Raw genomic sequence first — 26153 nt, 5'->3', positions numbered from 1 at the left:
TTAGAGACACCAGTATCATTATAGACAGGGGGTTAGAGACACCAGTATCATTATAGACAGGGGGTTAGAGACACCAGTATCATTATAGACAGGGGGTTAGAGACACCAGTATCATTATAGACAGACAGGGGGTTAGAGACACCAGTATCATTATAGACAGACAGGGGGTTAGAGACACCAGTATCATTATAGACAGACAGGTGGTTAGAGACACCAGTATCATTATAGACAGACAGGGGGTTAGAGACACCAGTATCATTATAGAGAGACAGGGGGTTAGAGACACCAGTATCATTATAGACAGACAGGGGGTTAGAGACATCAGTATCATTATAGACAGACAAGGGGTTAGAGACACCAGTATCATTATAGACAGGGGGTTAGAGACACCAGTATCATTATAGACAGGGGGTTAGAGACACCAGTATCATTATAGACAGGGGGTTAGAGACACCAGTATCATTATAGACAGACAGGGGGTTAGGGACACCAGTATCATTATAGACAGACAGGGGGTTAGAGACACCAGTATCATTATAGACAGACAGGGGGTTAGAGACACCAGTATCATTATAGACAGACAGGGGGTTAGAGACACCAGTATCATTATAGACAGGGGGTTAGAGACACCAGTATCATTATAGACAGGGGGTTAGAGACACCAGTATCATTATAGACAGACAGGGGATTAGAGACACCAGTATCATTATAGACAGGGGGTTAGAGACACCAGTATCATTATAGACAGGGGGTTAGAGTCACCAGTATCATTATAGACAGACAGGGGGTTAGAGACACCAGTATCAGTATAGACAGACAGGGGGTTAGAGAAACCAGTATCATTATAGACAGACAGGGGGTTAGAGACACCAGTATCATTATAGACAGGGGGTTAGAGACACCAGTATCATTATAGACAGGGGGTTAGAGACACCAGTATCATTATAGACAGACAGGGGGTTAGAGACACCAGTATCATTATAGACAGACAGGGGGTTAGAGACACCAGTATCATTATAGACAGGGGGTTAGAGACACCAGTATCATTATAGACAGGGGGTTAGGGACACCAGTATAGACAGGGGGTTAGAGACACCAGTATCATTATAGACAGGGGGTTAGAGACACCAGTATCATTATAGACAGGGGGTTAGAGACACCAGTATCATTATAGACAGGGGGTTAGAGACACCAGTATCATTATAGACAGACAGGGGGTTAGAGACACCAGTATCATTATAGACAGGGGGTTAGAGACACCAGTATCATTATAGACAGACAGGAGGTTAGAGACACCAGTATCATTATAGACAGACAGGGGGTTAGAGACACCAGTATCATTATAGACAGGGGGTTAGAGACACCAGTATCATTATAGACAGACAGGAGGTTAGAGACACCAGTATCATTGTAGACAGACAGGGGGTTAGAGACACCAGTATCATTATAGACAGGGGGTTAGAGACACCAGTATCATTATAGACAGACAGGTGGTTAGAGACACCATTATCATTATAGACAGGGGGTTAGAGACACCAGTATCATTATAGACAGACAGGGGGTTAGAGACACCAGTATCATTATAGACAGGGGGTTAGAGACACCAGTATCATTATAGACAGACAGGGGGTTAGAGACACCAGTATCATTATAGACAGGGGGTTAGAGACACCAGTATCATTATAGACAGGGGGTTAGAGACACCAGTATCATTATAGACAGGGGGTTAGAGACACCAGTATCATTATAGACAGGGGGTTAGAGACACCAGTATCATTATAGAGAGACAGGGGGTTAGAGACACCAGTATCATTATAGACAGACAGGGGGTTAGAGACACCAGTATTATTATAGACAGGGGGTTAGAGACACCAGTATCATTATAGACAGGGGGTTAGAGACACCAGTATCATTATAGACAGGGGGTTAGAGACACCAGTATCATTATAGAGAGGGGGTTAGAGACACCAGTATCATTATAGACAGACAGGGGGTTAGAGACACCGGTATCATTATAGACAGGGGGTTAGAGACACCAGTATCATTATAGACAGACAGGGGGTTAGAGACACCAGTATCATTATAGACAGACAGGGGGTTAGGGACACCAGTATCATTATAGACAGACAGGGGGTTAGAGACACCAGTATCATTATAGACAGACAGGGTTAGAGACACCAGTATCATTATAGACAGGGGGTTAGAGACACCAGTATCATTATAGACAGGGGGTTAGAGACACCAGTATCATTATAGAGAGACAGGGGGTTAGAGACACCAGTATCATTATAGACAGACAGGGGGTTAGAGACACCAGTATCATTATAGACAGACAGGGGGTTAGAGACACCAGTATGATTATAGACAGACAGGGGGTTAGAGACACCAGTATCATTATAGACAGACAGAGGGTTAGAGACACCAGTATCATTATAGACAGACAGGGGGTTAGAGACACCAGTATCATTATAGACAGACAGGAGGTTAGAGACACCAGTATCATTATAGACAGACAGGGGGCTAGAGACACCAGTATCATTATAGACAGGGGGTTAGAGACACCAGTATCATTATAGACAGGGGGTTAGAGACACCAGTATCATTATAGACAGGGGGTTAGAGACACCAGTATCATTATAGACAGACAGGGGGTTAGAGACACCAGTATCATTATAGACAGACAGGGGGTTAGAGACACCAGTATCATTATAGACAGACAGTGGGTTAGAGACACCAGTATCATTATAGACAGGGGTTTAGAGACACCAGTATCATTATAGACAGGGGGTTAGAGACACCAGTATCATTATAGACAGGGGGTTAGAGACACCAGTATCATTATAGACAGGGGGTTAGAGACACCAGTATCATTATAGACAGGGGGTTAGAGACACCAGTATCATTATAGACAGGGGGTTAGAGACACCAGTATCATTATAGACAGAGGGTTAGAGACACCAGTATCATTATAGACAGACAGTGGGTTAGAGACACCAGTATCATTATAGACAGGGGGTTAGAGACACCAGTATCATTATAGACAGGGGGTTAGAGACACCAGTATCATTATAGACAGACAGGGGGTTAGAGACACCAGTATCATTATAGACAGACAGGGGGTTAGAGACACCAGTATCATTATAGACAGACAGTGGGTTAGAGACACCAGTATCATTATAGACAGGGGTTTAGAGACACCAGTATCATTATAGACAGGGGGTTAGAGACACCAGTATCATTATAGACAGGGGGTTAGAGACACCAGTATCATTATAGACAGGGGGTTAGAGACACCAGTATCATTATAGACAGGGGGTTAGAGACACCAGTATCATTATAGACAGGGGGTTAGAGACACCAGTATCATTATAGACAGAGGGTTAGAGACACCAGTATCATTATAGACAGACAGTGGGTTAGAGACACCAGTATCATTATAGACAGGGGGTTAGAGACACCAGTATCATTATAGACAGGGGGTTAGAGACACCAGTATCATTATAGACAGGGGGTTAGAGACACCAGTATCATTGTAGACAGGGGGTTAGAGACACCAGTATCATTATAGAGAGGGGGTTAGAGACACCAGTATCATTATAGACAGACAGGGGGTTAGAGACACCAGTATCATTATAGACAGGGGGTTAGAGACACCAGTATCATTATAGACAGACAGGGGATTAGAGACACCAGTATCATTATAGACAGACAGGGGGTTAGAGACACCATTATCATTATAGACAGACAGAGGGTTAGGGACACCAGTCTCATTATAGACAGACAGGGGGTTAGAGACACCAGTATCATTATAGACAGACAGGGTTAGAGACACCAGTATCATTATAGACAGACAGGGTTAGAGACACCAGTATCATTATAGACAGACAGGGGGTTAGAGACACCAGTATCATTATAGAGAGACAGGGGGTTAGAGACACCAGTATCATTATAGACAGACAGGGTTAGAGACACCAGTATCATTATAGACAGACAGGGTTAGAGACACCAGTATCATTATAGACAGGGGGTTAGAGACAACAGTATCATTATAGAGAGACAGGGGGTTAGAGACACCAGTATCATTATAGACAGACAGGGGGTTAGAGACACCAGTATCATTATAGACAGACAGGGGGTTAGAGACACCAGTATCATTATAGACAGACAGGGGGTTAGAGACACCAGTATCATTATAGACAGACAGAGGGTTAGAGACACCAGTATCATTATAGACAGACAGGGGGTTAGAGACACCAGTATCATTATAGACAGACAGGAGGTTAGAGACACCAGTATCATTATAGACAGACAGAGGGCTAGAGACACCAGTATCATTATAGACAGGGGGTTAGAGACACCAGTATCATTATAGACAGACAGGGGGTTAGAGACACCAGTATCATTATAGACAGGGGGTCAGAGACACCAGTATCATTATAGACAGGGGGTTAGAGACACCAGTATCATTATAGACAGGGGGTTAGAGACACCAGTATCATTATAGACAGACAGGGGGTTAGAGACACCAGTATCATTATAGACAGACAGGGGGTTAGAGACACCAGTATCATTATAGACAGACAGTGGGTTAGAGACACCAGTATCATTATAGACAGGGGGTTAGAGACACCAGTATCATTATAGACAGGGGGTTAGAGACACCAGTATCATTATAGACAGGGGGTTAGAGACACCAGTATCATTATAGACAGGGGGTTAGAGACACCAGTATCATTATAGACAGGGGGTTAGAGACACCAGTATCATTATAGACAGGGGGTTAGAGACACCAGTATCATTATAGACAGGGGGTTAGAGACACCAGTATCATTATAGACAGACAGTGGGTTAGAGACACCAGTATCATTATAGACAGGGGGTTAGAGACACCAGTATCATTATAGACAGGGGGTTAGAGACACCAGTATCATTATAAACAGGGGGTTAGAGACACCAGTATCATTATAGACAGGGGGTAGAGACACCAGTATCATTATAGACAGGGGGTTAGAGACACCAGTATCATTATAGACAGACAGGGGGTTAGAGACACCAGTATCATTATAGACAGACAGGGGGTTAGAGACACCAGTATCATTATAGACAGGGGGTTAGAGACACCAGTATCATTATAGACCGGGGGTTAGAGACACCAGTATCATTATAGACAGGGGGTTAGAGACACCAGTATCATTATAGACAGACAGGGGGTTAGAGACACCAGTATCATTATAGACAGGGGGTTAGAGACACCAGTATCATTATAGAGAGACAGGGGGTTAGAGACACCAGTATCATTATAGACAGGGGGTTAGAGACACCAGTATCATTATAGACAGACAGGGGGTTAGAGACACCAGTATCATTATAGACAGACAGGGGGTTAGAGACACCAGTATCATTATAGACAGGGGGTTAGAGACACCAGTATCATTATAGACAGGGGGTTAGAGACACCAGTATCATTATAGACAGACAGGGGTTAGAGACACCAGTATCATTATAGACAGACAGGGGGTTAGAGACACCAGTATCATTATAGACAGGGGGTTAGAGACACCAGTATCATTATAGACAGACAGGGGGTTAGGGACACCAGTATCATTATAGACATTAACATTACCTCATAAAGTTGTTGTGTCAATAACTTAACAAACTTCTACTTCTAACAGAAACGTTGTCACCTTGTTTCATTCCAGGGATGTCTTCAAACGTCAGGCTTCTGAGGGAAGGACGCCAGAACCCATAGGACTCTGCCAGAGCCTCCAAGCCCATCCTGCAACACACACACACACACACCCTCACACACACACACACACACACACACCACACACACCCACACACACACACACACACACACACACACACACACACACACACACACACACACACACAGTTAGATTATCCACAGACACATCCATAGAGTCAGATTCACCATATGGCCAAAAGTATGTGGACACCTTATTGTCCAACATCTCATTCCAAAGTCATGGAGATGGACTACCCTACTGTAACAGCCGCCACTCTTCTGGGAAGGCTTTCTACTAGTTGTTGGAACATTGCTGTTTGTTATTCAGCAAGAAGAGTATTAGTGAGGTCGGGGACACTGGTGTTGGGTGATGAGGCCTGGCTTACAGTCGGTGTTCCAATTAATCCCAAAGGTGTTCGATGGAGTTGAGTTCAGAGCCAGTCAGAGCCAGTCAACAAAGCATTTCTGTATGAACTTCACTTTGTGCACAGGGCATTGTATTGCTGAAACAGGATCAGGCCTTCCACAGACTGTTGCCACAAAGATTGATGCACAGAATCTTCTAGAATTTAATTGTTTATTGTAACTAAGGGGCTGAACCATGAAAAACAGCTCCAGACCATTATTTCTCCTCCACCAAACTTTACAGTTGGCACTATGCATTCGGGCAAGTAGCGTTCTCCTGGCATCTGCCAAAACCGTTCGTCGTACTGCCAGATGGTGAAGCGTGATTCATCACTCCAGAGAACGTGTTTCCACTGCTCCAGAGTCCAATGGCAGTGAACTTTACACCACTCCAGCCGACCCTTGGCATTGCGCATGGTGATCTTAGGCTTGTGTGCGACTGCTCGGCCATGGAAACCCATTTTATGAAGCTCCCGACAAACCGTTATTGTGCTGACGTTGCTTCCAGAGGCAGTTTGGAACTAATTGCAACCGAGGACAGACGATGTTGACGAGCTACTCACTTCAACACTCGGCAGTCACGTTCTGTGAGCTTGTGTGGTCTACCACTTTGCGGTTGAGCCGTTGTTGCTCTTAGTCATTTCCACTTCACAATAATATGACTTGTTGGAATGGTCGCATCCTATGAAGGTGCCACATTGGAAGTCACTGAGCTCTTCAGTAAGGCCATTCTCCTGCTTTTGTTTGTCTACGGAGAATGCATGGCTATGTGGTCGACTTTATACACCTGTCACCAACAGCTGTGGCTGAAAAAGCCAAAGCCATTAATTTAAAAGGGTGTCCACATACTTATGGCCACATAGTGTATCTACACAAACACACTTTTACACTCCAACACACCCTCCCTCTCTGGACCCTCCCACCAGGCGTTGCAGCGGTGGACTTGACATCTTAACACACGGTTGGGCCTCTCTGGTCTCTATGGAGGTAACTAGGGACATAAACCCCGCCGCTTGATTGGCCACTGCCAGCGCTGTACAATCAGGGAATTGCATTCAAATGGCTTCATGAACGAATCATAACGCATGAGAATCACATACTATACCTCACCCTGCTACCCCCCCACTATACCTCACCCTGCTACCCCCCCCACTATACCTCACCCTGCTACCCCCCCCACTATACCTCACCCTGCTACCCCCCCCCCACTATACCTCACCCTGCTACCCCCCCCACTATACCTCACCCTGCTACCCCCCCACTATACCTCACCCTGCTACCCCCCCACTATACCTCACCCTGCTACCCCCCCACTATACCTCACCCTGCTACCCCCCCACTATACCTCACCCTGCTACCCCCCCACTATACCTCACCCTGCTACCCCCACTATACCTCACCCTGCTACCCCCCCCCCCCCCCACTATACCTCACCCTGCTACCCCCACTATACCTCACCCTGCTACCCCCCCACTATACCTCACCCTGCTACCCCCCCACTATACCTCACCCTGCTACCCCCCCCACTATACCTCACCCTGCTACCCCCCCACTATACCTCACCCTGCTACCCCCCCACTATACCTCACCCTGCTACCCCCCCACTATACCTCACCCTCACCCTGCTACCCCCCCACTATACCTCACCCTGCTACCCCCACTATACCTCACCCTGCTACCCCCCCACTATACCTCACCCTGCTACCCCCCCACTATACCTCACCCTGCTACTCCCACTATACCTCACCCTGCTACCCCCCCCCCCCCACTATACCTCACCCTGCTACCCCCCCACTATACCTCACCCTGCTACCCCCCCACTATACCTCACCCTGCTACCCCCACTATACCTCACCCTGCTACCCCCCCCCCCCACTATACCTCACTCTGCTACCCCCACTATACCTCACCCTGCTACCCCCCCACTATACCTCACCCTGCTACCCCCCCCCACTATACCTCACCCTGCTACCCCCCCACTATACCTCACCCTGCTACCCCCCCACTATACCTCACCCTGCTACCCCCCCCACTATACCTCACCCTGCTACCCCCACTATACCTCACCCTGCTACCCCCACTATACCTCACCCTGCTACCCCCCCCCACTATACCTCACCCTGCTACCCCCCCCACTATACCTCACCCTGCTACCCCCACTATACCTCACCCTGCTACCCCCCCCCACTATACCTCACCCTGCTACCCCCCCCACTATACCTCACCCTGCTACCCCCACTATACCTCACCCTGCTACCCCCCCCCCCACTATACCTCACCCTGCTACCCCCACTATACCTCACCCTGCTACCACCACTATACCTCACCCTGCTACCCCCACTATACCTCACCCTGCTACCCCCACTATACCTCACCCTGCTACCCCCCCCCCCCCACTACCCCCCTCACCCTGCTACCCCCCCCACTATACCTCACCCTGCTACCCCCACTATACCTCACCCTGCTACCCCCCCCACTATACCTCACCCTGCTACCCCCCCACTATACCTCACCCTGCTACTCCCACTATACCTCACCCTGCTACCCCCCCACCCCACTATACCTCACCCTGCTACCCCCCCACTATACCTCACCCTGCTACCCCCCCACTATACCTCACCCTGCTACCCCCACTATACCTCACCCTGCTACCCCCCCCCACTATACCTCACCCTGCTACCCCCCCCACTATACCTCACCCTTCTACCCCCCCCCACTATACCTCACCCTGCTACTCCCCCACCATACCTCACCTTTTTATCAATATAAAAAACAGAAATACCTTATTTAGTATTCAGACCCTTTGCTATGAGATGTGCATAATTGAGTTCAGGTGCATCCTGTTTCCATTGATCATCCTTGAGATGTTTCTACAACTTGATTGGACTCCACCTGTGGTAAATTAAATTGATTGGACATGTTTTGGAAAGGCACACACCTGTCTATATAAGGTCCCACAGTTGACAGTGCATGTCAGAACAAAAACCAAGACATGAGTTCAAAGGAATTGTTCGTAGAGCTCCGAGACAGGATTGTGTCGAGGCACAGATCTGGGGAAGGGTAGCAAAAAATGTCTGCAGCATTGAAGATCTCCAAGAACACAGTGGCCTCCATCAGTCATAAATGGAAGAAGTTTGGAACCACCAAGACTCTTACTAGAGCTGGTCGCCCGGCCAAACTGAGCAAAAGGGCCTTGAACATGATGGTCACTCTAACAGAGCTCCAGAGTTCCTCTGTGGAGATGGGAGAACTTTCCAGAAGGACAACCATCTCTGCAGCACTCCACCAATCAGGCCTTTATGGTAGAGTGGCCAGACGAAAGCCACTCCTCAGTAAAAACTGTAATTATTTCGCCTCTATGGTCTATTTATTGCCTTACCTCCCTAATCTTCTACATTTGCACACTGAGCAATCGGGTGAAAAGGGCCTTGGTCAGGGAGATGACCAAGAACACACTGTATATAGATTTTTCTATTGTGGTATTTACTGTACGTTTGTTTATGTGTAACTCTGTGTTGTTGTTTGTGTCGCACTGCTTTGCTTAATCTTGGCAGGTCACAGTTGTAAATGAGAACTTGTTCTCAACTGACCTACCTGGTTAAATAAAGGCGACATATATATTTTTGTTAAAGGCACATGACAATCCGCTTGGAGTTTGCCAAAAGGCAATTAAAGACCTTCAGACCATGAGAAACAAGATTCTCTGGTCTGATGAATCCAAGATTGAAATCTTTGGCCTGAATGCCAAGCGTCTCGTCTGGAGGAAACCTGGCACCATCCCTACGGTGAAGCATGTTGGTGGCAGCATCATGCTGTGGGGATGTTTTTCAGCGGCAGGGACTGGGAGACTAGTCAGGATCAAGGGAAAGATGAACAGAGCAAAGTTCAGAGAGATCCTTGATGAAAACCTGCTCCAGAGCGCTCAGGACCTCAGACTGGGGTGAAGGTTCACCTTCCAACAGGACAACGACCCTAAACACACAGCCAAGACAACGCAGGAGGGGCTTCGGGTCAAGTCTCCGAATGTCCTTGAGTGACCCAGCCAGAGCCCGGACTTGAACCCGATCTAACATCTCTGGAGAGACCTGAAAATAGCTGTGCAGCGACGCTCCCCATCCAACCTGACAGAGCTTGAGAGGATCTGCAGAGAAGAATGTGAGAAACTCCCCAAATACAGGTGTACCAAGCTTGTAGCGTCATACCCTAGAAGATTCTAGGCTGTAATCACTGCCAAAGGTGCATCAATAAAGTACTGAGTAAAGGGTCTGAATACTTATGTAAATATGATATTTCAGTTGTTGTTTTTTTTATCAATTTGCAATCATTTCTAAAAAACTGTTTTTGCTTAGTCATTATGGCATATTGTGTATAGATTGACCAGGATATTTTTGTGGAATCCATTTTTAAATAAGTCTGTAATGTAGCAAAATGTGAAGAAACTAGGAAACTAGAAACTAGGCGCAATCTGTACTATACCACTCACTGTTTAGCACATGACCTCACATTAGAATCCCTAAAGAGATGACCTCACATTAGAATCCCTAAAGAGATGACCTCACATTAGAATCCTTAAAGAGATGACCTCACATGAGAATCCTTAAAGAGATGACCTCACATGAGAATCCTTAACTTCTTGCCACTAGGGGGGTGCCATTTCGACATAGCACAAATGCGTCTCCAAATTAAACTGCCTCGTACTCAATTCTTGCTCGTACAATATGCATATTATTATTACTATTGGATAGAAAACACTCTCTAGTTTCTAAAACCGTTTGAATTATGTCTGTAAGTGAAAGAGAACTGGACTTAGAGCACTTTTCCTATGTCTGTGTGAGAATGGCAAATTTTCTCATCTGCTCTGAGACCTGTCTTTAACTTTTCCTGTCTTCTATTGGTTGAGATGCACTGCATACGCCTTCCCCTGGTTGTTAGCGAATAGGGAGAGTTGAAATGAAGTTTCTACGCAGTTCAGAAAGTTGATAAATTGGTTGGAACCGAGGTGTCCTGCCTTTTGGAACTTCGCGCTGACGCAGAGAGGGTCTTGGCATGTCTTTTTAGAAGCTCTGGTTTTAGAAACTATATATATCCGGCTCTGTTTTTATTCGTTATAGGCTTTAAAGACATCATAATCTTGTTATTTTAAACCGATTTATATCAGTTTATGTCAGTATATTGCGATTTTCGGGCATTTCAGTTTGTGACGTTGTATTTAGTTGGGTATCTCTCTCTCGAATGCCATGCTAATTGCAACGTCGAAGGAAACATTCTCCAACCCAGCAACGATTCTTTTGGCCAACGGACACCTTTCCCAAGATTCTGATGGGAGTTCAGCTATTAGTAAGTACTATTTATGCTGATAATTCGTTGTTCTGTTGAAAAAGTAAAATGCATAAAACTACATTATTTTCCATGTAGCCTTGCGTTATCGCACCCTGTATTGCACCCAGTATTGCGCAGTAAGGTTAATTTTAAAAATGTTTGTCTTTCATATGCTGTCCACCCTGTATTTTTTAGTCAAGTTTATGATTATTTATTGATTAGACTAGGTGACTCTCCAAGATGGCGCCCAAAATTTTCTGGGGAGCTTGGCAACTTTTCTCATTGTATAAGAACGATTTGTGCCGCTAAATATGGACATTTTCGAACAAACTCTATATGCATTGTGTAATTTGATTTTACAGGACTGTCATCTGAAGAATTCTGAGAAGGTTAGTGAAAAAATTATTATTTTGGTGGTGAATACGTTATCGCTATGTTTGGCTGGAATCAATGCTGTTGTTTGGTTTGCTACTGTGCTAAGCTAATATAACGTTATATTGTGTTTTCGCTGTAAAACACTTATAACATCTGAAATATTGTCTGGATTCACAAGATCTGTGTCTTTCAATTGCTGTACGCTGTGTATTTTTAAGAAATGTTTTATGATGAGTAATTAGGTAATACACGTTGCTCTCTCTAGTTATTCTAGTCAATTTGTGATGGTGGCTGCAATGGTGAACTATGATTTATACCTGAAATATGCACATTTTTCTAACAAAACATATGCTATACAATAAATATGTTATCAGACTGTCATCTGATGAGGTTGTTTCTTGGTTAGTGGCTATTTATGTCTTTATTTGGCCGAATTTGTGATAGCTACTGATGCAGTAAGAAAATGGTGGAGTAAAAAAAAAGGGTGTCTTTTGCTAACGTGGTTAGCTAATAGATTTACATATTTTGTCTTCCCTGTAAAACATTTTAAAAATCAGAAATGATGGCTTTATTCACAAGATCTGTATCTTTCATTTGGTGTCTTGGACTTGTGATTTCATGAACATTTTATTATATGATATCCCTGTGGCTTTAGGCTAGGCTATGCTAGTCAGCTTTTTTGATGGGGGGGATCCCGGATCCGGGTTTGGCAGGTGTTAGAGGTAGAAATGACCTCACATGAGAATCCTTAAAGAAAGGACCTCACATGAGAATCCTTAAAGAGGTGACCTCACATGAGAATCCTTAAAGATAAGGGTGGGGCTAAGGCTTAAGAGGGTGTGGATGAGGCTGAATGGGTGTACACAAAGAAGAACTCTCAGTAGGTGTACCAAAACATTCAGGGGCCATTTACTAAAAAGTGAGGTTACAAGTTTGTCAACTTTCATAGCAGAATTATTTTCCCATTGTTCCTCAACTGTAGTGTATGACATAGCATTTTGTAGCTCTGTGTCTCTGTGTCTCTACTTTTATCCAATGTAAAGAACACACAAAAATGTTGCTACATAAGACCGAATCAAGGCGGTCGGTCACAAATGTGGAAAAAGTCAAGAGGTTTGAATACTTTCAGTATGCACAATATTACAGTATTACAGTACTATACGGTATTACAGTACTATACAGTATACAGTACCCCCCCCCACCCCAATCAAAAAGGCAACTACATTCTGGACACGTCTTTACTGTAAAGGGAATGCATTTCTTTCCTGTTTTGGACTTTGTGGATTATTTGCATAGTGATATTGTATTACTGTACTGAAGGAGCTAGAAGACAAGCATTTTTCTGCACCTGTTGTAACATCTGCTATTCTGGGTACGCGACCATTATTGTTATTGTGAAGTAAAATCACAAAAGTCATCATCATCATAGTAGGACATATCGTACTTTAATGTTTCTACTTTACAGACATACATTTTCATTATATAGTTTTCCACATCTGCAGTAGACAAATCAGTTTCCATGTCAAATCTATAGGTTTTACCAAACATTTAAGTGATCAACTGAGAGCAGTTTTGTGTGCTTTTTGATGATCTGTTAAGAGTTGTGACAATGTACCACATACTGGTGAAAACTGCACCACATACTGGTGAAAACTGCACCACATACTGGTGAAAACTGCACCACATACTGGTGAAAACTGCACCACACACTGGTGAAAACTGCACCACACACTGGTGAAAACTGCACCACACACTGGTGAAAACTGCACCACACACTGGTGAAAACTGCACCACATACTGGTGAAAACTGCACCACACACTGGTGAAAACTGCACCACACACTGGTGAAAACTGTACCACATACTGGTGAAAACTGCACCACACACTGGTGAAAACTGCACCACATACTGGTGAAAACTGCACCACATACTGGTGAAAACTGCACCACATACTGGTGAAAACTGCACCACATACTGGTGAAAACTGCACCACATACTGGTGAAAACTGCACCACATACTGGTGAAAACTGCACCACATACTGGTGAAAACTGCACCACATACTGGTGAAAACTGTACCACATACTGGTGAAAACTGCACCACACACTGGTGAAAACTGCACCACATACTGGTGAAAACTGCACCACATACTGGTGAAAACTGCACCACATACTGGTGAAAACTGCACCACATACTGGTGAAAACTGTACCACATACTGGTGAAAACTGTACCACATACTGGTGAAAACTGCACCACACACTGGTGAAAACTGCACCACATACTGGTGAAAACTGCACCACACACTGGTGAAAACTGCACCACACACTGGTGAAAACTGTACCACACACTGGTGAAAACTGCATTAAGCTGTCATTAAGGAGGCAAAGGGTGGCTACTTTCAAGAATCTAAAATCTAAAATACATTTTGATTTGTTTATCACTTTTGTGGTTACTACATGATTCCATATGTGTTATTTCATAGTTTTGATGTCTTCACTATTATTCTACAATGTAGAAAATAGTAAAAATAAAGAAAAACCCTTGAATGAGTAGATGTGTCCAAACTTTTGAGTGGTACTGTAAATACACTGAATATATTAATGATGCACACACACTGTCATATACATACACCTTAGTAAAAAATACACGTTATGGAAAAGTGGGGACTGTGAAGAGACACAAGCAGGCACAGATAATATACACAAGTATAAATAGATATTGTGTTGTAGAGTAGTGGCTTGAGGGCACACACAATGTGTTGTGAAATATCATGCAATGCTTTAAATTGTATATAACTGCCTTAATTTTGCTGGACCCCAGGAAGAGTAGCTGCTGCCTTGGCAGGAACTAATGGGGACCCCATAATAAACCCCAGGAAGAGTAGCAGCTGCCTTGGCAGGAACTAATGGGGATCCATAATAAACCCCAGGAAGAGTAGCTGCTGCCTTGGCAGGAACTAATGGGGATCCATAATAAACCCCAGCAAGAGTAGCTGCTGCTTTGGCAGGAACTAACGCGGATCCATAATAAACCCCAGGAAGAGTAGCTGCTGCCTTGACAGGAACTAATGGGGATCCATAATAAACCCCAGGAAGAGTAGCTGCTGCCTTGGCAGGAACTAATGGGGATACATAATAAACCCCAGGAAGAGCAGCTGCTGTCTTGGAAGGAACTAATGGGGATCCATAATAAACCCCAGGAAGAGTAGCTGCTGCCTTGGCAGGAACTAATGGGGATCCATAATAAACCCCAGGAAGAGTAGCTGCTGCTTTGGCAAGAACTAATGGGGATCCATAATAAACCCCAGGAAGAGTAGCTGCTGTCTTGGCAGGAACTAATGGGGATCCATAATAAACCCCAGGAAGAGTAGCTGCTGCCTTGGCAGGAACTAATGGGGATCCATAATAAACCCCAGGAAGAGTAGCTGCTGCCTGGGCAGGAACTAATGGGATCCATAATAAACCCCAGGAAGAGTAGCTGCTGCCTTGGCAGGAACCAATGGGGATCCATAATAAACCCCAGGAAGAGTAGCTGCTGCCTTGGCAGGAACTAACCGGGATCCATAATAAACCCCAGGAAAAGTAGCTGCTGCCTGGGCAGGAACTAACGGGGAGCCATAATAAACCCCAGGAAGAGTAGCTGCTGCCTTGGCAGGAACTAATGGGGATCCATAATAAACCCCAGGAAGAGTAGCTGCTGCCTTGGCAGGAACTCATGGGGATCCATAATAAACCCCAGGAATAGTAGCTGCTGCCTTGGCAGGAACTAACGGGGATCCATAATAAATACAAATACACACATACACACACACACACAGCCCAGTGCAACTCACCGGTTTCTTCCGGAGTCTCTGAAGCCTTTGGCAAATGGGTTCCTGTCAATCTTCAGCTTGGTGATCTGGACACAACACCGCAATAACCATGACAACATACCGGCAGATTTTCTCAACCATCAGGTTTTTATGAATAAAAGTGAATTTCCATAAAGGATAGTTTTGGGGATTGATCTTTACATCTCCTGGTCGATTTGATGTAAACAACTGATGTTATTGGTGTTATTATATAGATGATGTGTGTGTGTGTGGGTGGGTGGGTGGGTGGGTGGGTGGGTGGGTGGGTGTGTGTGTGTGTGTGTGTGTGTGTGTGTGTGTGTGTGTGTGTGTGTGTGTGTGTGTGTGTGTGTGTGTGTGTGTGTGTGTGTGTGTGTGTGTGTGTGTGTATTTGTGTATGTGTTTGACCCGTGTCCAGTTTTATTGGGGTCGCCACTCTACTCAAACATTAAACGTCATTCGGTAAAACAGAACCACCAGTAGACACCATTACAGATCCGTAGAGACCAGTAGATATCAGTTGAGATCAGTTGAGAGCAGTAGATACCGTTAGAGATCAGTAGAGACCAGTAGATACTATTAGAGATCAGTAGAGAATAGTAGAGACAAGTAGATACCATTAGAGATCAGTAGAGACCAGTAGAGATCAGTAGAGAACAGTAGAGACCAGTATATACTATTAGAGTTCAGTAAATACCATTATAGATCAGCAGAGGATAGTAGAGACCAGCAGATACATTTAGAGATCAGTAGAAAATAGGAGAGACCAGCAGATACCATTAGATATCAGTAGAGAACATCAGAGACCAGTCGCTACCATTAGATATCAGTAGAGACCAGTAGATACCATTACACCTCCGTAGAGAATAGTAGAGACCAGTAGATAATAGTAGAGACCAGTTGATACCATTAGATATCAGTAGAGACCAGTCAATACAATTAGGGATCAGTAGAGAATAGTAGAGACAAGTAGATACCATTAGAGATCAGTAGAGAATAGTAGAGACCAGTTTATACCACTAGAGTTCAGTAGAGACCAGTAGATACCATTAGAGATCAGTAGAGAATAGTAGAGACCAGTAGATACCATTAGAGATCAGTAGAGAATAGTAGAGACCAGTAGATACCATTAGAGAATAGTAGAGACCAGTTTATACCATTAGAGTTCAGTAGAGAATAGTAGAGATCAGCTGATACCGTTAGATATCAGTAGAGACCAGTAGATACCATTAGAGATCAGTAGAGAATAGTAGAGACCATCAGATACATTTAGAGATCAGTAGAGACCAGTAGATACCATTAGAGTTCAGTAGAGAATAGTAGAGACCAGTTGATACCGTTACAGATCAGTTGAGAGCAGTAGATACCAGTAGAGATCAGTAGAGACCAGTAGATACCATTAGAGATCAGTAGAGACCAGTAGATACCATTAGAGATCAGTAGAGAATAGTAGAGACCATTAGAGATCAGTAGAGACCATTAGATACCATTAGAGAATAGTAGAGACCAGTAGAGATCAGTAGAGACCAGTAGATATCATTAGAGATCAGTCGAGAATAGTAGAGACCAGTAGAGATCAGTAGAGACCAGTAGATACCATTAGAGATCAGTAGAGAATAGTAGAGACCAGTAGAGATCAGTAGAGACCAGTAGATACCATTAGATGATAGTAGAGACCAGTAGAGTTCAGTAGAGACCAGCAGATACCATTAGAGATCAGTAGAGACCAGTAGATACCATTAGAGATCAGTAGAGAATAGTAGAGACCAGTAGATACCTACCCTTTAACTCTAATACTCTCTACAGTCAGAGCTCTCCTGCCTTTACTGAATTCTGAGCTGGATGGTGAGAAAACGTTTGTTTATATTTTCTGAATGTTGTTTGAATGTTTTGTGAATGTTGTGTAAACGTTGTGTGGATGTTACCTGATGGTTCTGGTTTGGTTGTGTGAATGTTGTGTAAACGTTGTGTGAATGTTCTATGGGTTATATGGAAAGGTTTGCTGTTGGTTCTAGTAGCCAGGGACGTGTTATAGTGGTTAGTGTATGTATGGTTGTCTGTAGGTCCTGATACGGTTGTGTGAATGTTGTTTAAACGTTATATGAATGTTACCTGTTGGTTCTGGTATGCGGTGACAGTGGTGAAGGCGGTCTCTGGGAAGCTGAGTGTTCTGGTGCCGTCTCCCTGGGGAACGGCTCTAACAGGAGACAGCTCCTCGCCACGCTCCTTCTGAATCACATGCACACGCGGCTGGTACTTATGCATGGAGTGGAGAATGATCTGAACACACACAGCCCGGGGCACAATTAGACTGCAGCAGAATTACACATGCGGGCGCACACAATTACACACCAATGGAATTACCTGCTATACTCCCATGCCGTATTGCACACATGCATACTTACACACCCTCATGCATGTGCACACACACACACACACACACACACACACACACACACACACACACACACACACACACACACACACACACACACACACACACACACACACAACACACACAACACAGTTGTCTTTGAACGGCCAAAAACATTTTGTCCAGTCTGATTAACATCTAACAATGATTCTGAAAATATTAAAATTAAACTAAACTAATCTTCCAGCCTGGTCTCATAGACTAGACGTCACATAATAAATGTAAATCCGGCACACTCAAATTAGTATGATATGTTACGTTTGCATGAGACAGAAGGTTACTTAAGGCAAAAATGAAAGTAGGGTGGATGGGTGGGTGGATGGGTGGGGTGGATGAGTAGGGTGGATGGGTGGGTGGATGAGTAGGGTGGATGGGTGGGTGGATGGGTGGGGTGGATGAGTAGGGTGGATGGGTGGGTGGATGGGTGGGGTGGATGAGTAGGGTGGATGGGTGGGTGGATGGGTGGGGTGGATGGGTGGGTGGATGGGTGGGGTGGATGAGTAGGGTGGATGGGTGGGTGGATGAGTAGGGTGGATGGGTGGGTGGATGGGTGGGGTGGATGAGTAGGGTGGATGGGTGGGTGGATGGGTGGGGTGGATGAGTAGGGTGGATGGGTGGGTGGATGGGTGGGGTGGATGAGTAGGGTGGATGGGTGGGTGGATGAGTAGGGCGGATGGGTGGGTGGATGAGTAGGGTGGATGGGTGGGTGGATGGGTGGGGTGGATGAGTAGGGTGGATGAGTAGGGTGGATGGGTGGGTGGATGGGTGGGTGGATGGGTGGGGTGGATGGGTGGGGTGGATGAGTAGGGTGGATGGGTGGGTGGATGGGTGGGGTGGATGAGTAGGGTGGATGGGTGGGTGGATGAGTAGGGCGGATGGGTGGGTGGATGAGTAGGGTGGATGGGTGGGTGGATGGGTGGGGTGGATGAGTAGGGTGGATGGGTGGGTGGATGGGTGGGGTGGATGAGTAGGGTGGATGGGTGGGTGGATGAGTAGGGCGGATGGGTGGGTGGATGGGTGGGTGGATGGGTGGGGTGGATGGGTGGGTGGATGAGTAGGGCGGATGGGTGGGTGGATGAGTAGGGTGGATGGGTGGGTGGATGAGTAGGGCGGATGGGTGGGTGGATGGGTGGGTGGATGGGTGGGTGGATAAGTAGGGCGGTTGAGTGGGGTGGATGGGTGGGGCGGTTGGATGGGGCGGTTGGGTGGGGTGGATGGGTGGATAGGTGGGTGGATGGGTGGGGCGGTTGGGTGGGGTGGATGGGTTGGTGGATGAGTAGGGCGGATGGGTGGGTGGATGGGTGGGTGGGGTGGATGGGTGGGTGGGTGGGTGGGGTGGTTGGGTGGGGTGGATGGGTGGGTGGATGGGTGGGTGGGTGGGTGGGTGGATGAGTAGGGTGGTTGGTCGGGGTGGATGGGTGGGTGGATGGGTGGGGTGGATGGGTGGGGCGGTGGGGTGGATGGGTGGTGCGGTGGGGTGGATGGGTGGGTGGATGGGTTGGTGGATGAGTAGGGTGGTTGGTCGGGGTGGATGGGTGGGTGGATGGGTTGGTGGATGGGTGGGTGGATGAGTAGGGTGGTTGGTCGGGGTGGATGGGTGGGTGGATGGGTGGGGTGGATGGGTGGGGCGGTGGGGTGGATGGGTGGTGCGGTGGGGTGGATGGGTGGGTGGATGGGTTGGTGGATGAGTAGGGTGGTTGGTCGGGGTGGATGGGTGGGTGGATGGGTTGGTGGATGGGTGGGTGGATGAGTAGGGTGGTTGGTCGGCGTGGATGGGTGGGTGGATGGGTTGGTGGATGAGTAGGGCGGATGGTTGGGTGGATGAGTAGGGTGGTTGGTCGGGGTGGATGGGTGGGTGGATGGGTGGGGCGGTGGGGTGGATGAGTAGGGTGGTTGGTCGGGGTGGATGGGTGGGTGGATGGGTGGGGCGGTGGGGTGGATGGGTGGGGTGGTTGGTCGGGGTGGATGGGTGGGGCGGTTGGGTGGGGTGGTTGGTCGGGGTGGATGGGTGGGGTGGATGAGTGGGGTGGATGAGTGGGGTGGTTGGTCGGGGTGGATGGGTGGGGTGGATGGGTGGGGTGGTTGGTCGGGGTGGATGGGTGGGGTGGATGGGTGGGGTGGATGGGTGGGGTGGTTGGTCGGGGTGGATGGGTGGGGCGGATGGGTGGGGCGGATGGGTGGGTATTTAAAGCCAATGTCTAGAAACCCAAAGGACAATTTTATCTAATTAGCTTCTTTGAAACTACTTAGCATGTTAGCTAACCCCTCCCCTAACCCTTAACATAACTCCTATCCCTAACTCCTAGCCTAGTTAATGTTAGCCACTTAGCTAACGTTAGCGTTAGCCACCTAGCCTAGTTAATGTTAGCCACCTAGCTAACGTTAGCGTTAGCCACTTAGCTAACGTTACTACAACAAATTGGAATTGGTAACATATCATACGTTTAGAAAATTCGTAACATATGTACAAATTGCAATTTGTAACGTATTATACGAATTGTAATTGTATCATATCATACGAAATGGAGGATGGACATCCACTAATGAATACATACCATACACATCATACTAACTGGAGGATGAAACTTCTGGGGAAAATATCATCTATTTTTTCCCCCTGATAATATCTGGGTTGTATAATAGTATAATATAATATAATAATATAATAAAATAATAAATCAAATTAAATCAAATGTATTTATAAATCCCTTCTTACATCAGCTGATATCTCAAAGTGCTGTACAGAAACCCAGCCTAAAACCCCAAACAGCAAGCAATGCAGGTGTAGAAGCACGGTGGCTAGGAAAAACTCCCTAGAAAGGCCAGAACCTAGGAAGAAACCTAGAGAGGAACCAGGCTATGAGGGGTGGCCAATAAGCAGCATCCCTTCACTCAGAATATTTACTAGAGACCACTGCCCCCTGTCCTTTGATCAATCACAACATATATTATACAGTTAACACGATTAATAATAAACATATGATAAAATATTACATTTCAAGAAGAATTTCTTATTTCTTATTTCATTGAAATCCTCTCAAGTTTCTCTGGTTTAAACACACTTTATTTTACTTAATTTACAGGTTTAAAGAACACTGTATTTCACAGTAGAATAAAAAATAATATAGGCTCATCAACCAATCAATCAATCAATGAACTAAAATCTATCTATCCATCAATCTATAATACAGGGATAATAATGTTTAGTGTTGGTGACATAAGATACACAGTATTCAGTATTTATAATATATATACAGTAGGTAGTGTTGTCTAGGTAACCTACATGCCCCTGGTCATCCAGCTCATTATTGGTCAGTTTGAGTTTGTCGAAGCTGATCACCTGACGCATCCACGTCTCACCAGAAGCCGGCGAGTCCGGGTGAATGTACACACGTGGTGGAACCGGGGAATCCGCGTTTCCCGCCACCATCCACTTGGAGCTGTGGTACACGTACCTGCACACACACACAGAGAGAGAGAGAGAGAGAGAGAGAGAATAACTTCAAAACGGGGGTTTTTGTTTCTGTTTTTGTAACATTTGTTGGTTGACCTTCAGTCCTGAGAGGTTAGGAGGTTAGCTGTGCAAAAGGAGTGTATCTTCCCAAACGGCACGGGGATCTCTGACTGATCAACAGACAGACCAACACCATTTGTCCTGCTCCAGCCTCTGGCCTCCGAAGAAAACGATTTGACCAAAACCTTAAACCTCGCGGGTTTCTGCTATATTATTAAATATTACCTCCATATACTATACCTACAATACAGTACACTTTTTTGGTCCATGTGTTACAGCGAACTATGGGAATGTCTCCTTTCTTAACCACCCCTACCACTGTTAGTCCATACAGCCTATTTCAACTTTTACCAAAACAACAGAAATAGCATGTAGCGCGGTGGGCCTATAGAATTGATATATACTATAATAAATGATTAGTAAATGATTTTGTATAAATCCTCACCTGTATCTTTTGTTGTCCACGGGGATGATATCCATGGCGATGTAGTACTGCCGGTGGGGGTCCAGTCCCGAGATCTTCACACGCATAGCGGGGAACATCCGCCTGCACCGGGAAAACAGAGAAGTCAATGTCCGACATGAAGTAGAGTTACATAGATGCCTCATATCTGTTTGCATCATAGTCAGTTAGTCATATTTACAATTGCTGACGTCAGGATTTCACATGAAATAGTGCTACACATTTCTCACATATTGATAGATCCGCTCATTGGCCTAAAATATGATTCTGAGACGGAGCCTGTCAGAATATGAACGTCATACATGACCGATAGGCTACGACAGGAGTTTCTAAATGATGCTTTAAATAATATTAGAATAGAAAATAATTTAAAACATTGTTATTAATATTATTATTATTATTAGTCGAAGCTCCACATTTTTTAATTTTTTTTTACAACACTGCTACAAAATAATGTTTACGGTATTTCCGTCTTTAACTTTGAGCTTCTTGTAATTAATCAGTCCGATGAATAAAAAATAACATTATATTTATATAATTATACATTAACCGAATTCTATCACAGCAGAACGTTTATCTAACACATCTTTCAGCGTCCTTTCAACTTCAAGACGAAGACTTGTTATTTGTTCGATTCTCTTATTTATTTCTTTATTTCATCTGCCAATGTGATGTAACGTAACGTAATGTGATGTGTGCGATAACGTTAATAATGTGTTTTCTCCCACCTGCCGGCCTTCGTGATGATCATCTCCGTACCAATCTCGTGAAACCGTTTCCACAGGTCGGAGCCCTGCAAGTCCACGCGCATCTCCTCTCCGGGAACCGTTACTGTTACCGGCGGCGTGTGCTGGGCATGGGCGTCGGGGCGCGGGCTTTCCAACACCACGTCAAAACTCTCCGCTACGGAAAGACAGTTTTATGTTTTAATGTAATAGTACTACTGGTACAATAGGCTACTAATAGTCTAGTGACTATAGGCCTAAAGTACAGTTAGTGTGTGTGTGTGTGTGTGTGTGTGTGTGTGCGTGTGTGTGTGTGTGTGTGTGTGTGTGTGTGTGTGTGTGTGTGTGTGTGTGTGTGTGTGTGTGTGTGTGTGTGTGTGTGTGTGTGTGTGTGTGTCATTTCCCCATCAGTTATAATAATCATGGCTTTCTAAAACAGTTAATCACCAAACGGACCGTGTCCGTTCAGCTCCTCAGACCAGAGCAGTTTGTGTTGCTGTCAGAATAGGTGTTCAGGCCACAATAGGACAGGAATGAACACCTCTATATTATACAGGCTTAAACAACTCTATATTATACAGGCTTAAACAACTCTATATTATACAGGCTTAAACAACTCTATATTATACAGGCTTAAACAACTCTATATTATACAGGCTTAAACAACTCTATATTATACAGGCTTAAACAACTCTATATTATACAGGCTTAAACACCTCTATATTATACAGGCTTAAACAACTCTATATTATACAGGCTTAAACAATTCTAGTCAGTGTCATGTTATTAGCGTTACAGTCCCATTTATTAATTGACGATCATTTTGGCTTCACTGTATCACCGTGATGCCCAAATTATCACCAATAAAAACCAACTCTCGATACTGGTGTAAAACCTCTCTTTCAGACATATAACCAGGATGATGATATTTTTTACAATTATTTTACAATTGAACAGTTTGTTGTGTTTCTGTATTTTTAATGCATGTGTAAACCCCGTTCATATAACGGCTCCGTTCAGGGCCATTTTCCTGCCGGAATGGTCGCGCGCTAATTGGAATGTTTATGATTGTAACGCGACTCATAAAGCCTCCGCTGTTTCTATTTACCAGACCAATAACCGGATATTATATCACATCTCTACAGTAGAGCGGTAATCACCACATCATTCATGTTTGAATCATTATTTTACAGATGTAAAAATGTGATTTATTTAGGCTAATGTTTCAGAAGCTGTGAGTTTCTGAACCAGGCCTATAAGGTTCAATAAAACCCTTTGCTACATTTTTATCTTTTGTAAATATCTAATTGTAGGCCTGTTTAAGTGTTTAGTTAGCCTTTGTATTGTTGTTGTTATTAGGCTATTGTTATTGTTATTGTTGTATCTGTGCACTTGGATGTTGAAGATTAGTATTTTATTTAATACGTACTTTATTTAATTCATGCCGGCCCAGTTTAGGAATAAACCTGTGTTCTGACCTGCACACCTAGAGTCCGTCTCTTTTCTCTTTATGACCCAGCCGGGTCATTACAATACTTTATTTAATTCATGCCGGCCTTAATTTAAATATAGTCAAGAATTCGTTTCAGAAAACCTCTGAGCTTATTATTATCAGACAGCGAGATGGATTCAGTTACAGCTATATAACAACCACATCTTATTATTATCAGACAGGAGATGATGGATTCAATTACAGCAATATAACAGCCACATTCAACAACAACCATCGATATATAAATACAGGTCAACAAGACATACTAATAATAAATCTACAGTCCATTCAGGAAGTATTCAGACCCCTTGAATTGTTCCACATTTTGTTACGTTACAGTTTTATTCTAAAATGATTAAATAGTTTTTTTCCCCTCCTCAATCTACACACAATACCCCATAATGACGAAGCAAAAACAGGTTTTAAGAAATGTTTGCAAATAGATTAAAAATACAAAACTGAAATATCACATTTACATAAGTATTCAGACCCTTTACTTTGTTGAAGCACCTTTGGCAGTGATTACAGCTTTGAGTCTTTTTATGTATGATGCTACAAGTTTGGCACACCTGTACTTGGGGAGTTTCTCCCATTCTTCTCTGCAGATCCTCTCAAGCTCTGTCAGGTTGGATGGGGAGCGTCGCTGCACGGCTATTTTCAAGTCTCTCCAGAGATGTTCGATCGGGTTCATGTCCTGGGTCTGGTTGGGCCACTCAAGGACATTCAGAGACTTGTCCCGAAGCCACTCCTGCGTTGTCTGAGGTCCTGAGCACTCTGGAGCAGGTTTTCATTAAGGATCTCTCTTTACTTTGCTTTGTTAATCTTTCCCTCGATCCTGACTAGTCTCCCAGTCCCTGCCGCTGAAAAATATTCAGACAGCATGATGCTGCCACCACCATGCTTCACCGTAGGGATGGTGCCAGGTTTCCTCCAGACATGACGCTTGGCATTCAGGACAAAGAGTTCAATCTTGGATTCATCAGACCAGAGAATCTTGTTTTTCATGTTCTGTGAGTCTTTAGGTGCCTTTTGGCAAACTCCAAGCAGGCTGTCATGTGCCTTGTACTGAGGAGTGGCTTCCGTCTGGCCACTCTACCATAAAGGCCTGATTGGTGGACTGCTGCAGAGATGGTTGTCCTTCTGGAAGGTTCTCCCATCTCCACAGAGGAACTCTGGAGCTCTGTCAGAGTGACCATCAGGTTCAAGGCCCTTCTCCTCCGATTGCTCAGTTTGGCCGGGCGACCAGCTCTAGTAAGAGTCTTGGTGGTTCCAAAGTTTAAGAATGATGGAGGCCACTGTGTTCTTGGGGACCTTCAATGCTGTATAAATGTTTTGGTACCCTTCCCCAGATGTGTGCCTCGACACAATCCTGTCTCGGACCTCTACGGACAATTCCTTCCATCTCATGGCTTCGTTTTTGCTCTGACATGCACTGTCAACTGTGGGACCTTATATAGACAGGTGTGTGCCTTTCCAAATCATGTCCAATCAGTTGAATTTTCCACAGGTGGACTCCAATCAAGTTGTAGAAACATCAAGAATGATCAGTGGAAACAAGATGTGCCTGAGCTCAATTTAGAGTTTCATAGCAAAAGGTCTGAATACTAAATAAGGTATTTCTGTTTTTTACATTTTTTTTATAAATTAGCAACATTTTCTAAAAGCCTGTTTTCACTTTGTCATTGTGCGATATTTTGTGTAGATTAATTAATGAGATACATGTTTTTGGTTTAATCCATTTTAGAATAAGGCTGTAACGTTACAAAATGTAGAAACAGTTAAGGGGTCTGAATACTTTCTGAATGTACTATATATATATATTGGAGTAGATTTCTGGCCCCGATAGAT

The 26153-nt window shown here is 44.7% G+C and overlaps 1 protein-coding gene across 1 annotated transcript in view; it reads right to left on the bottom strand.

Annotated features, from left to right (window-relative positions):
• The window catches only part of LOC129825692 (T-box transcription factor TBX18-like), a 57455-nt gene extending 33470 nt beyond the window's left edge, over positions 1-23985 (bottom strand). The window contains exons 1-8 of the mRNA XM_055885877.1: positions 23974-23985; positions 23270-23309; positions 22817-22991; positions 22071-22172; positions 21395-21566; positions 17790-17957; positions 15681-15745; positions 5685-5776 (exon numbers count right to left, since the gene is read on the bottom strand). Of these exons, the coding sequence (XP_055741852.1) occupies positions 5685-5776; positions 15681-15745; positions 17790-17957; positions 21395-21566; positions 22071-22172; positions 22817-22991; positions 23270-23309; positions 23974-23985 (826 nt within the window). The remainder of the gene's footprint in view (positions 1-5684; positions 5777-15680; positions 15746-17789; positions 17958-21394; positions 21567-22070; positions 22173-22816; positions 22992-23269; positions 23310-23973) is intronic.
• Positions 23986-26153: the final 2168 nt, after the last annotated feature.

This window comes from Salvelinus fontinalis, chromosome 27, assembly GCF_029448725.1.
Source record: "Salvelinus fontinalis isolate EN_2023a chromosome 27, ASM2944872v1, whole genome shotgun sequence".
NCBI classification, from domain to species: Eukaryota; Metazoa; Chordata; class Actinopteri; order Salmoniformes; family Salmonidae; genus Salvelinus; species Salvelinus fontinalis.
Note: the sequence above shows the minus strand (reverse complement) of the source record. Positions and strands in the feature narration are given on the sequence as shown.